Source organism: Maylandia zebra, linkage group LG2 (assembly GCF_041146795.1).
Source record: "Maylandia zebra isolate NMK-2024a linkage group LG2, Mzebra_GT3a, whole genome shotgun sequence".
NCBI lineage: Eukaryota > Metazoa > Chordata > Actinopteri > Cichliformes > Cichlidae > Maylandia > Maylandia zebra.
The window spans coordinates 44160106-44174024 of record NC_135168.1 but is presented as its reverse complement, the minus strand read 5'-3'; the positions used below and the strand labels follow the sequence as shown (position 1 = coordinate 44174024).

General features: G+C 41.0%; 2 protein-coding genes across 5 annotated transcripts in view; both read right to left on the bottom strand.

Moving 5' to 3' along the window:
- Positions 1 to 6544, bottom strand: part of mbnl3 (muscleblind-like splicing regulator 3) — a 37649-nt gene extending 31105 nt beyond the window's left edge. For all 3 annotated transcript variants that reach the window (XM_012917674.5, XM_012917671.4, XM_012917675.3), the window contains exon 1: positions 6232 to 6544. The gene's annotated coding sequence lies outside the window, so the exon portion shown is untranslated. The remainder of the gene's footprint in view (positions 1 to 6231) is intronic.
- Positions 6545 to 9021: 2477 nt separating this feature from the next.
- Positions 9022 to 13745, bottom strand: hs6st2 (heparan sulfate 6-O-sulfotransferase 2). 2 transcript variants are annotated; one of them, XM_004545601.5, is made up of 2 exons: positions 12775 to 13745; positions 9022 to 10421 (listed from the first exon to the last, which is right to left on the bottom strand). In XM_004545601.5, the coding sequence occupies exons 1-2, from the start codon at positions 13350 to 13352 to the stop codon at positions 9596 to 9598; spliced, it is 1404 nt and encodes a 467-aa protein (XP_004545658.1). In that variant the 5' UTR covers positions 13353 to 13745; the 3' UTR covers positions 9022 to 9595. The 2 variants fall into 2 exon arrangements, with proteins under 2 accessions (XP_004545658.1, XP_004545657.1); XM_004545600.5 differs by having other exon boundaries at positions 9022 to 10424; positions 12775 to 13743.
- Positions 13746 to 13919: the final 174 nt, after the last annotated feature.

Genomic DNA, 13919 nt, shown 5'->3' with positions numbered 1-13919 from the left:
GAACAATTTTTTACTTCCTCATACAAGCTGCTGGGACTCTGCTTTCCTCAGTTTGCCTCTTGCCTCTATTGAGGCCTTTATGGATACAGCAAGACAAAGGAAACAGTTAAAAACAGAGAATTAAAGCCATGGAATAATGTGTAAGTGGGTTAAATGTGACATGGCCACTTGGGGGTGTTGGTTTGTTTGTTTTTTTACAGCATGGTCATAAACAGACCAGTGAGCGCCTGAGTTAGCAGACCTGACATTTTGCAAGTGATAAAGTAACTTTTATTAATTAGTTACTTATAAGTGGGAGCTGCTCCTACATCACCGAGCATGTAAATGTAGCTAAATGGAAAAGAACAGATGACTTTTACTGCAACCTAAGAGTATCAAATTATTCAGAAGTACTCTGAATGAACTGACAATCCTTTCCTTTCCTAGTGGATATGTGTGATGCTCTTCTTGCACGCTAATACTGTGAGCTACATGCAAAATACTGCAAAATTCCCATATAACCCTAACAAACTAGTACATACTTTAACACTGTAGGTTAGTGCACGGCTGTGCATGTTAACTTACTAGGCACCACTGCCCAGTATCCTGGCAAAACATATGGTAGGGGACTATAGTAAGCAAACATGTACCTGCTCATTAATACTGTTGGAAATTTTAAAATCTCATCTTCATCAGAAACCACACATTTCTTTGCAGAAATTTCATGGCATTCATTCCAATAAGTGTTAAGCTACTTCTTTGTTGCCCTGTGATGGGTAGCTTTCTTGTAATAAGCTCCAACCACTTCACAGCCTTGAATTAGATAAGAAAGCTGGATGAATGGATGGATACTAGAGAGAGGACAAAAGGTGGATCAAGTCTGAAAAGTGAAGCTAATGTAAGAAGTGCCCGAAACCTGCATTATTTTTAATGGTCCATAGGGGACAACCTCTCTGGTTATAAAAAGACTTCTGGTTGTGTAGAAGCCTATGAAAAAAAAAGTGCTTGGCCAACTTGATCTATGTCCTCAGTAAACACTTTCCTATTGACTTTATTGAATAAAATTTTGAATTTAAAATCCATCTCATCACATGCAAGGTCCCGTTTTACCTCAAAGACCTCATAGTACCATATCACCCCAGTAGAGCTTTTCATTCTCAGACTCCAGGCTTACTTGTTCCTAGAGTACTTAAAAGTAGATCGGGAGGCAGAGCCTTCAGCTTTCAGATCCCTCTTTTGTGGAACCAGCTCCCAGTTTGGATTTGGGAGACATCCTCTCTACTTTTAAGATTAGGCTTAAAACTTTCCTTTGTGATAAAGCACATAGTCCCTCAGCTGACCCCGATCAGGTGACCTTGAATTCTCCCTTAGTTACACTGCAATAGGTCTAGGCTGCTGGGGGTTTCCCATGATGCACTGTTTCTTTTTCACTGACTATGTGTTAATAGAGCTCTTGTCATTTAATAATTAGTTATTATTAATCTTTGGCTCTCTTCCACAGCATGTCTTTTGTCCTGTCTTCCTGACCTCACCCCAACCGGTCATGGCCGAGGGCCGCCTCTCCCTGAGCTTGGTTCTTCCAGATGTTTCTTCCTGTTAAAAGGGAGTTTTTCCTTTCAACTATCGTCACTCATAGGAGGTCAACTGATTGTTGGGGTTTTCTCTGTATTTTGTAGGGTCTTTACCTTTTAATATAAAGTGCATTGAGGCGATTATTGTTGCTATATAAATAAAATCGAATTGAAAAACACTGAATTTATGAGCTGAACTGTAAATTATAATCACAACAACACACCTCAGCATCCGTTGGCCTGTTGCTGTTGGTAAACTGATGTCCTTTATGTAAAAAAAAGTAAAATAAATAAATAAATAAGACTGGTAGATGTTATGTATATGCTAAAAATGGGTCAAGCGTTATCCCACTGCAAGGTGGTTGCTAGGCAATGTGATGGCATCATAAGGTATTAAGCACAATTTATCTTTTGTATAGTAAACGTTATTGTGAAATAAAATGGATGGGGTATTTCTATGAGGTTTTACTGACGCGTAAATGCCAAATATCAGGTCATTTTAGCCTGTTGCTAGGAGGTTGTTAAGCAACATGATGATGACATAATATAGGACATAGCCAAGAACAGGGGCTGGCAATACATCTTCCCAAGAGGCCACATGACAAAGCTGAGATTCTCGTGGAGGGCCACACCTATAATTTGAATTTATTTCTGCTCAGTGTTAATTTTAGTTCTTTATAAGCTTATTGATGCGGCCCTCTACAACAGTGCCAGTTTCATATGTGGTTCCCTTAAGGAAAATCAATTGCCCATCCTTGGCTAAGAGCTTTCAGGGGCCTAAGATTTATCTGTTTTCTAAGTTTCGTTGCCCAACTCCTGATAGCGTAGAAAGACTTTGCAGACAAGGAAACAAACACACAGTCAGACAGACAGAGACTTTGTGTATTATAGTCAGATTATTAGAGTCAGAGAGGAGGATAATCCAGGACGCACCACGATCACTGGAATGAGCATGCACTGTAAGTGGTTTCTTTGTCAGACCCACACCTTTCCTCTTCATATATAGCTCTAAAACACCATGAAAACACTTGAAACGGTGTAAACTGGTCAACCAGGACTCATTAACATACTACTGCAGCTGAAAAACTGTAATCTCTGTTAAAAATAGTTCAGGCTAATAAGACATTGACATATCAACAGTCTCAATATGTTTTTAAACACAGTTTAGAATTGACATCTACTGCTAAGCTGCTTTGTTGCAAAACCCGACCTACCACAATAGATCTGACAGGAGGAGACCACAAGGCACACGAGTTGAACAAAAAGCCAGTGAGCACGGAATGAAGAAACAGACAGAGTGAAAGGGTTGACTAAGAAAAAATGAAAGAGAAAGAATTTGGTTCTTACACTAAATGCTGATCAGGAAACGTGGGTGTGATACTGCATACTTTAGTTTTATTAATGTTAATTATCTGCTCAAACACCACAGATAACAAAGTGCTGTTCAGTGATTAAACATAATATATCCAGGAAAGGGTTTATAATGTGTATATTAAAATAATAATGTCTTAATGAAGTGTATATATGCACAATTACATTGACAAATAATCCCATTTGCAATGTTGACATACAATGACTTGCTGTTTAAAGACTAAAGCATGAATATCATGCTTATAAAAAGTAGGTTATGGCCATGCTGACACACCAAGAGCTGGAGGTAATCTACCTTAATTCTGGTTGACAGATAAACTGATTTTAACTAATGAAACTAACTTTCTTAAAATACACTTCCTTGATCCTCTGATTAATTAATGATTTCCAGATACTTTTTGTCTTCATCTTTTCACTCATGTTGTGACTAAAGTTCATTTGGATCAAGCAATTCTTTATAGGTCAATTCATAATCAACATTGGCTTTTTCACCATTGTGGGAATGTTGGATTCACTTATTTTGCTTGTTAGCAAGCAAAGAAACTGCGTGCAGGTGAACAAAGGAAAACAACTTCAACATTTTTAGACTTGTGAAAAGAGAAACTAAAGTCTTCTAAGCAGCTCTGCTGGGAATCTGCAAAAGCAGCAGGCACGTTTAAGCTTCTGCAGGTCTGCTAAGGCCCGTCAGAATAAGTGGCAAATAAGACTGCGTGAGTTTGTGGACACCACTGCAAGGTCACAAAGAGTCAAACAACATGATGATTAAGGGCTTTTTTAAGATAACTCTTAAGGGGGAAATCTAATACTATATCATCTGTAGTGGGAACCAGAACATTGACATCATTTTGCACTTTTGCTTAAAAAATATTGATCAATACAAAAAAAAAAGCTGCTGATTAGTTTTCTGGCAACAAATTACTTTTATTTATGTTTTCGGATGCGCATTTTAGACTTTTACATAAGATATGGGCTAGAGGATGAGCCCACTACAATGAGGACTACAGTCGTCAGTGTGTGGGGTCACCTGCGCAACCAGGGCTACAGAGACGAGCCACGATTACTTTCTGATTAGAAAACTGATGATCTGCATTCCTGCTTAGTTAAAGTCGAGCTGTACAAACGAGTGTACTTTTTTTTTTACATAAATAATCTCAGCTGATGTAGCACAAACAGGTGATTACAGGGATGCAGCACGGTGAATAAATACAGACTGCCCTAGTTATAACAGTGATTAAACCGCTGCCTGTCCTCCAGGTTTCTGCAGCGAGCAGAGGGGCTCAAGGAGTCAGCAGGTGGGGGTCAACACGTAGGTGGCTTACGGATGGGGGAGGACTGACGCTGGCTGCTGTTGACACCAGCGCACTGCGTCCGTCATCAAACAGGGTGCACCGACAGCGTAACCTTCACCGGAGCTCTGACGTCTGCATTATGTCTGGCCCGTGGGCCGGCTGTCACCTCGACAGGCACACTAGCAGGTAGCCTAATACCAATAAAAATGTAGGAGATACAGAAAAAACAATCCAGTGTTTCTTTTGCATAATGGAGCATTTTAGTGTTTTCCCCAGCGGTCCAATTTGAGTGGCTTAAAACTGACCTTTCTCTGCTGTTTGTGTTTATTTTCAGTCGTTAAAAGCTGAGTGTTACTGGTTAATGCTGCGTGTTGACAGAAACAACAATAGAATAATAAAAGCAGAGTGGGTGAACTTCCTACATCTGATCATATATTAATGTTAGATTGAGCAAAAATGGCCTTTAACCAACCGGGGGAAGACCGTGTGGGATTTTTAAAACTGTACCCTGGAAAAAATGTTTTGGTTTCACACGAGAATCTCTGAGTTTCCTGTGGGAGTTTTTTTGTTTAATCTGGAGTTTCCTCATTCCCCCAAAGCCTGGTGATTTCTACTTCTAGAGGACACAGGTAGTTATGAAACAAAATACCAAAGCTGTGAAAGCACATCACTTATCTGCAGGTTACAACCCAGCAAACAGACAGCTTTTTTTTATAGGAGTGCACACCAGGACAACATCAATGAGCAGGTGATTGATTAAAAAAAGTGAACAATCCATAAATCAGAATGAGAGCAAAAGCCAGCAGCCAGGAGAGAGAGAGACGGAGCAGAGTAATTAGGTTAAGTATCAGTAATCCCTTCAGCTCATTAAAGCGCCACAGCTTCCATTCAAGCAAACTTACAACAAACCTATTTCATCACTTAGGACAACACCGATCATATTAGTCAGAAGCATGCAGCTCAGCTCGTCCATTTCACGCCCTTCACCAGTTTTGAATGAGAGAAAAACTCTCAGTTCACTTCCTTGTGTGGCTGCTTTCGATTGGAAGTTTCACATCTTTGCAGCGAGATAATAAAAGTTATCTATTTTACAGCCGAGACAGTAAAAATATTGTGCATCCCTGACTCTGCAATCGCTGCTACAGTGTCGGTGAATGGTTTTATTTGTGCCATAAAAGATGGAGGGCTGTTAATGTGTGTCTGTGAGAGAGGGGAAAATGAAAACAGGTTATGTGGGAAATGCAGCTGTGTGCACTCCTGTGTGTGTGTCAGTTTATCTGTATTTATATTAAGTAAAGAAAAACTAGCTAGACTGGTACAGAGTCCACAGCCTGGAGGGAGTGTGAACTTGTCCTGACAGGCTGCACTGTTAGATGAGTCTGATATGATGGCAATACATACACTCACGCACGCACACGCACACACACAAGCACTGCATACAGTTTAGGCAGGGAAGTAGTGACAACACAGCGTCGCATGGTGGCTTGAGTGTCTGACCTCATACAGGACAAACAAGGACAAGGCTGGCCGCATGACAGCATAGATAGAAACCTGCAGGGTTTAATAGCTTTACAGTCGATATTACTGTAGAGAGGCTGACTCGGGGAGTAATTTAACACCGATTATTTTTAAAATATTTGGTGCAGTTCACTCTGGGGAGAACACAAAAAATAAATAAATAAAAATTGGACTTTAAATGTCCAATAAATTATAATTCTCCATACAAGCTAAAACGCTTTTCTCTGCACCACTTGTCTCCACACAGCGCATTGCACTCCTCTACCAGACATGCTCTTAAGCGTGCAAATACCTATAAACGTTATTACTACAATGCATAGGTGTAAAACGCGGCGATTTACGCACGCGTTTAGCAATAACCGAGGCAGCTTTCAGTGTCCACGCAACAGGCTGCAGTCAAACAGGGCACATTAAATGGCTGCAGCACGGGTTAAATACGAAACTCACAGTTATTACAAATGCGTCAGGCTGCGCCAGTCTCTGCGTGCTCTGCGCTCTCTTACCTGTCCAAGTGATCCGCCGGGCTCAGACGTCTCCTCCTAAAAACGTAACGTCGGCTGAAATGTTTGTTTGATCGTTGTTTTCTGTTTTTCTGCACAGACGGGGTGTAACGCACTCAGCATTGCCTTAAAGCGAGGAGAGAGAATTAGGGGAGGGAGAAGGAGAAAAAAGGAGGGGGACGCTTGCTGGGTGAAATAAAATAAATCTGAAGCGAGTAGAAAATTAAAAAAGCGTGTTGCCGCAGGGGAGTGAAAGGAAGAAGAAGAAGAAGAAGCGGGCTCTGTCTACAGGGCAGCTCAAATGCAAGTGAACACAACACAGAGAACAGATTTGTAAAAAAAAAAAAAATTCTGAGGGAGGGCAATGTGGAGAGGGAGGAGTTGGACGAGCGTGTGTGTGTGTGTGTGTGTGTGTGTGTGTGTGTGTGTGTGTGTGTGTGCGTGTGTCGCTTACTTGATAACATCATTAAGGGAAATCAGAGTCACGACTGAAGGGAGGCAGGTATGAAGGTGGACCGCCATAACATGTAGCAGGTAGATAAAGCAAGCTCTATACGTGCATGTAGGTGACATCATATACATTCAGGTTCAACGAAAGGCTTACCTGAACGATTCCCCAATATAATATAATATAATATAATATAATATAATATAATATAATATAATATAATATAATATAATATAATATAATTTTAGTGTCTAATGCTTGTGCTACACTACTGTGCAAAAGTCTTGAGCCACTTAAAAAAAAAAAATTGCTAGAAGATGGGAAATACTGTGTTTACGGCCAAAAACTATTTTTCCCAATTCTGAGGAGTTTAGGAGTCAATGTGACCACCTTTATTCTTTAACACATCCTGAACTCTCTTAGGCAAGCTTTCTCCTAATTTCTTTAAGCAGTCTCTACAAATAGTTCTCCAGGCGTTTTGAAGGCTTATTCTTGGGGTGTTGGCTGTCTTGTCTTCTGTTCTCTGTCAAAATGATCTTACACTGCTTTAATAATGCTGAGGTTCGGGCTCTGAGTGGAGCTATCCATAATTTACATTGTTCTTTTGTGTGTTTCTATCCTTTGATTTTCATTCTAGTTCTTGTGTACTTTAGCCTTTGCTGGATTTCTTAAGGACATGACTGTCAAATACCATCTAAAAAGTAAGTGGACAAACTACTATAATTATAAATATAGGTTTTGTTTTTAATATTTGGATGAAAAACCTTTACAGTCAAAGTCTGTCTGAAGTCTAGAACCCATGGACATCACCAGATGCTGTGTTCTGCCAGGCCTTGACTGCAGTCACCTTCAGTTGTTTTTCTGCATTCAGTTTTGTACTAAATAACTGAAAAGCTGCTCTGTTGGGTTGAGATCAGGTGACTGACTTGGCCTTTGAAGAATATCCCATTTGTTTGCCTCTTGGGTTGCTTTTGCTTTGGGTCATTATCCATTTGCACTGTGATCATTTTTGCAGCATTTAGCTGAGCCCTGAAGTACACTTCACAACTTAAAGCTGCTTCTATCAGCAGTCACATCATCAGTAAATATCATTGACAGGCTTTGACTAGCAGCCATACGTTCCCATACCATAATATCACCTCCACCATGTTTGACATGTGATATGCCACGCTTCAGATCGCAAGCTGTTTCTCCCCTTTTCCGTGTGTATATATATATATATATATATAAATCTTTTTTCTGAAGTGTGAAGGATCTTTTACATGTTTTTTCTTCTTGTGGCAAAGTCTAATCTGACCTTCCTGGATTTGATTGTTACTGGTAGTTTTCACCTTGCTGTAAATAATCTGTATTTACATTCTTGATTGTTGACCTTCACAATGATATGCCTCCTCGAGAGTGTTCTTGACTTTTTAGATGTTAGAGTTGTTTTTCTTAACTATAGAAATAACTTTAGTTTTCTTCTGTGGTCTTTTCAGGCTTTTTGGTGTCACCGATCTGGTCAGTACATTCATTGTTTTTAACAATTCACCAGATTGTTTATTCAGTGACTCCTAAAGTTTATGCCATCTCTCTGATAGATTTATTTTGATGATGACCTCTCTCTCTTTGGGCCTCCTTTTCAAAAATATAAAGCTTTAAAGTATAAATTTAACACTTTGAATCGAGTTACATGCCTTGCCTGACCATGAAACTACTTATCAGAAGCCTCTGAAAATGGGGGGCTGTTTATAAAAACGACTGTGGTATAGTACAGAGGCTACCATAGCAATAGTGAAGTGATACCATGTTTTTAATACACTTTTAAAAAAGTGTGTTAAAATGTTAGTTCCTTAAAAATACCTAAAATGATTTGTTGTTTAGCCTAATTATCTGCAAGTGTGCTCATTTTGAGTTAAACTAGCATTCAAACAAGGTACACTGGAGTAATATACGCCTGCTTATCAGGATTTTAGATTCCTGTCAACAACCTTATACATTTCTAAAAGTTACTAGTATTAAATCAAAGAGTAGCCAATAACTTTTCACAATCTGGTAAACTCCAAATAATAATTTTCCATTTGCTGTGCTAAACATTTATTTAATATTTTATACACATCAAATTTTCCGAGGTGCTTTTAATGATGATCTTAATACTACCCAACCGAATTCAAGAAAAAGCTATTACCTCCGTGAGTATCAGGAAGTTGCTGTTTCATTAAGGTTGCTTCAGCGCTCCCTGCTGGTTTTTCAAAGGTCTGCACGTGCAACACAAAAGCGTGCACTCTTTTGTGTTGCATTTGCAGACAAAAGGATATCAGCGAGGAAAAAGGAGACATCTCCATTTGGGAAGAACAGAAGAGCAATTCAGCAGATGCAACAGCATTTGTTTTATATTAAAAACAAAAAGCAAAACAGACACATTCAGTAATTGTACAACTTTAGCAGCTAATGTTATACATTGAGGTATCTAAAAAAAACTCCATTCTCATTTTCTGTTACTAAAAAGACACTTGAGATCACAGGTACATTTCGAAATGTACACACCGCAGACCAGACAATGATTTGGCAAACATATAGATTATTAATCACAAGAAACAGTGTTTGTTTTCTTAAATAGAAAAACATATTAAAGTGTACCTTTGCAACAAAGAGGAATAAAACAACAATTTGTTGTTTTAGCTACATTATATTAGGAGTTCAGGTAGGTTCAATATGTAGTGTTGAAGGTTAAGTACCATCACTGAGACCGATATAGCTTGCCTTTCTGTGAGTCCATGTGGGAAAGAAATATAATCAATATAAATAATGTGTCGTTTAAGACTGTTCAATAGGACATCTGTGGAAGGTATATGCTAAAAATAACTTGGATATATGAAAACAGACAAGGCAGAAGTTGGCACACTTAGCATTAAGACACCCCACTGCTCGTACCCATCGCTACCACTGTTCCACATTGTCTAAATAGTCCTCTAAAGTGCTATTCTCATCCAGATCCCACCAGTCTGGGAGTGGCACTTCAGACGCCACGCTGTCCTCAGCAGGCTTTTCTCTCCGCCGCTCCTCGGTTACAACAGAGCGGCTGTTGGTGGGACGTGGCGTTTCTGTGGGCTTCAGCTGCCTCCCTTGGTTTGTTCTGAGCCCACCACGGAGCCGCCTCCTCTCCTGTTGTCGCCTCTCCCTGGCCTGCCTGCGCTCCTGCTGCCTCGCCAACTGGAAACGCTGCAGGAAAAGGTCGCGGGCGTACTCGTATAGCTCTACGTCCCATCGGTTCAGCTGGCGGATTCTGCGCTGCGTCTCTGGAGGTACCTCCACGCTGGAGGCGCGTGTGCCGTTGAGCTGCGTGAAGGGCGCGATGAACTCCAAGTTGAAGGTGCGCTCGAACAGGTACTGGGTCTTACGCTGGTACTCGGTCAGTCCAAAGAAGGCCATGCCCCGCAGGTTGCGTTTGGCGCTCTCCAAAAGCACTTCCCAGCGCTCCTCCTCGCTCATGGTGGAAACGTTGTAGCAGCCAACCAGGCTGAGGTCAGCCAGCATGCGGGTCTGCCGGTTGTTGGCTAGGTTGTAGGGACAGTCCATGAACTCCTGCAGGGAGCAGCCTGACCAGTCATCTCCTGAATAGCAGCTTGGCAGCTCTGACAGCGTTGGTGAACGTCCATCACACACGTGTAATGAGGCCTTCCACGTGGCGCCGCGCTGTACGTGACGCCACTCACTCAAGTAGCGTGATACAGGGTCTCTTAAGATGGTGATATAATAATAGTTCCTGCTGGAGAGAAACAGACACAATTAGATCAGTAATAAAGTTGTAACTAACAATGTTCTGATTTTTTATTTCATTTAGAGCTGAAGTATTTGATTTTACTTTCGTTCATACAGTTTTTCCTGGCTCACAGTGGGTTTGTATACAGTTTAATCAATGGGTGTGTGTTACCTTTACTGAACGGAAGTCTGTGCATTTTCCTGCTGTTTTATGGCTATTATGATCTAAAGTTGAACACTGACAGTATCAGAGTTTTCCTTCAGTGGAAGGTCTAAACCCGTTTGGTTGGTGCCATAAAACTTTATCAAAACAAAACAAAAAAACTGCTTCATAATGTTTGGAGAAGGTGAGATTGGTGAGCAGTAAAGAAGATGCTGATAAATGCAAGAAACCATCTTTAAACCTAAAGCGACCATTTATGACCCCGTTATATTTTACACAGGATACTTCTGTATTGTCTCTATGCGCTTCTATCATACCGGTGCTGTTTCCTTTATCAATGAGAGATATTTTAAAATGTTCTACTGTAATTTAGTTGTGGTTTTTAAACTTTCTTTGAGTTTTGGCATCACAGTCTCACCAGATCTTTTTGCCATACTTGGCTGGTTTATAGGGGATGAGTTACCTCAAACTCCACCTGCCTCTAAAGCTGCTAAATGTTCATTCACACAGGTCAGTACAAGGGATATATTCACAATACATATAAGATTTGAGTAGAAATGCAAACATTAGCCACTTTTCCCTAGAGAGCAGGAAGTTTGTCCATGGCGTGCCCGTCTGTTCTGTTTGTACTTCAGGATATTTCTGAATCTAAATCTATTAGTCTTGTTTCGCTGCAAAACATTACAACACAGGGATTAGAAGTGGAAAACTAAAATAAAATCAAAGCACATAATTGACCCCTGGCAACTTTCCATTATTCCTGCCACACCAGTGAATTAGTTCCTTTAAAAACAACTCATGCATCGCTTCTCAGTCACCTTGAAGTTGAAATGCATCATGCTCAGCAAACATACTGACCCGTCTTTCTGTTTTTTACATTTCCATGTACTGCAGCACCATGCACTTTGCATACCTGGAATGTACAAGCAATCATGGCTAAACATAGAACAATTACAACAAATTGCTGTGGCATTACAAAGGTTTTCCTGCATACATAATTAATTTTTTAAAGTGGTGTTTAATTTACTCAAACTTTAAATACACTTTTGTTGGGATTGTTGTAAAGCAAACTATGTTTTTGTGCGATAAACACTTTCCCAGAACTTTTGGACCAAGCAACTCCCACACCACTTGCCACAGAAATACTGTTAAATGCCAAAATGACCAGCTTTATTGTGCAATTGTACTTATATACATTTTGACAAATATGTTATCGTTTTGACTTATTTGTTTTTCGCCAAAAAGGAAAAATAAGACAAATTAATGTCATTGGATGGTCTGTTCAAAGCTAAAGTGGAGAGACTAAATGATAGAGTGGAAGAAGAAATTTTTATCTAAAAACATCCTTTTCAACTTGCCAGTAAACCCACAATTTTCCCTCTACAGCAATCATTTTACCAACGAATCATAGGAAAATCCAGCCCCTTACTAACGAGGTCTTCCTCATCATTAATATGGTCATGAATATTTGCATATTAATAATCAAGGAACTGACCTCTCAGCCCATTGTTTATTCAGTGGACTAGGTTCAGTTATTGTGTAAATGTATTGTTTATAAGGTTGGGGAAACCTGCAGTAAAGTGAGACTGAAGGAGCCACTTGGATATGTGACAAAACATTTCTCCCAATGAAAACGCTACGTCCAGATGAAAAGAATCAACCTTTTGGGACAGTGTAAAAAATATCAGCTCTGTATTTACTTGGTACCATATCGATAAGAAGCTTTGCACTGTGCCACAGCACTAGCCTTCACCATATGTTGGAAAATCTCCCCCCAAAACCCATAAACCCATTTTGAATCAGAAAACCTTGCATTAGGAGTTTTTTTTCCTCTTGGATATTGACCATTTAGGATTACTTGTATAGTAATCTCACTATTATAGTGAATAAACAACTAGACTGTGCAATTGGTGGAAAAACTGGACTATAGTGAATGAATACGTTTTTTTCCTGCATACAATCACGAGCTCTGATTTAAAAAGTGTTAAAAAGTTTTTCCAACTATTTTTAAGTGTTGTTTAATTTACTCAAGCATAAAACAATCTTTTGTTTACATAGCTGACAGGAAAATGCGCAATTATCTTAAATAAAGCAACAGACAAGCTTAATTACGAAGTGATTACCCCATTAAGACTGGGGGGAAACCTCTGATGAAAGGCACCAGACCCACTGAGCCCCCCTTTTTTTTACCAACCTGGGCAGACTCCTCGGAGCCTCTCGGGAGTCCATGCGTGATGGGACACAGCTAGTCAGCTCAGTCCAGTCTGCGTGGAGGCCGCAGCTCCATCCGGTGGAGAAACGGGAGAAGAGCCAGGTTTCCTTTTTACCTGGACGGAAACAGGTACACTTCTTCTGACCTGCGTGACACTCGCAGGGTCTCTCTAGCTGGATATTTCTCACCAGATGTCGCCCAAAGGTCGTCCCCCCTGTCTTCTGAATGTGCAGAAACACTATGACATCGTCCCCTTTGATATTGAAGTCTACGACGCGATTTAAGTCTTCTTTGGTGAAGTTAAAACGAGGGACAAACCGGGCCATAGCGCCGTCTTCCGCAATGTACGGATCCTTCTGAAACCCGTCCGGGAGTTCGCTGTCCCCTACCCGGGTCCCAGTCGCTTTGCCGCTGTTAAACCAGGATCCCAGCCGGTGCAGCGCCTGGCACTCAGACCTGCTCGGGCACACATACTGGACCATAATTACGCCAAAGAGCATAACCATGAGCAGGACGATCAGAAGCCTATGGTGGCTGCTGCTGCTGGATTTCTCATCCATCTTCCAGGGACGGACAGCAGACCATCACTCTGGCAGTCTGGACTCCGGTCTCAGACGGGGGAGGATCTCGGGGAGCAGCGTGTGTGTGTCCGACGGATGAAGCCAAAACAACAACAATGAGTCTGTTAGGCAGCCAGAGAGTCAGGAAATCAAAGCACGACGAGCTCAGCGTTTCCCCGGAATATAAGCAACGCCCAGCGCGGCTCTCCGTTAAAGCCGCCGTGTGGTCCTTTCGTGAGTTTCCATCGGCCCCATAAAGCCAACAGTTCCCTGAACACAGCCCACCGCGTCCGGCGCGGCCATCGATTCTTGACCTTTCTACCCAGCAGCCTCCGCGCTCAGTGTGGCAAGAACAATTACGTCATCCAGCAACGTCCCAATCAAGAGCCACGACAGGGTCTGCGCCTCTTCCTGACCATGGAAAGCATTATGAGCACTGTTCCCTCTAAGCTGCGTGACACGGTCTACGCACAAAGAATTCCAACCTGAATTCAAATTAAAATATACACATAACAAGTCATTCTGTGCTGTTTTGCAGTGTGAGTCAGTGAGTGACCGGTGACTGGC

Coding starts and splice junctions, on each gene's coding strand:
- hs6st2 (XM_004545600.5), bottom strand. CDS start 13,352: ATGGATGAGAAATCCAGCAGCAGCAGCCACCATAGGCTTCTGATCGTC. Junction 10,425..12,774: donor GCTCCGAGGAGTCTGCCCAG/GTTGGTAAAAAA, acceptor GTTTCTCTCCAG/CAGGAACTATTATTATATCA.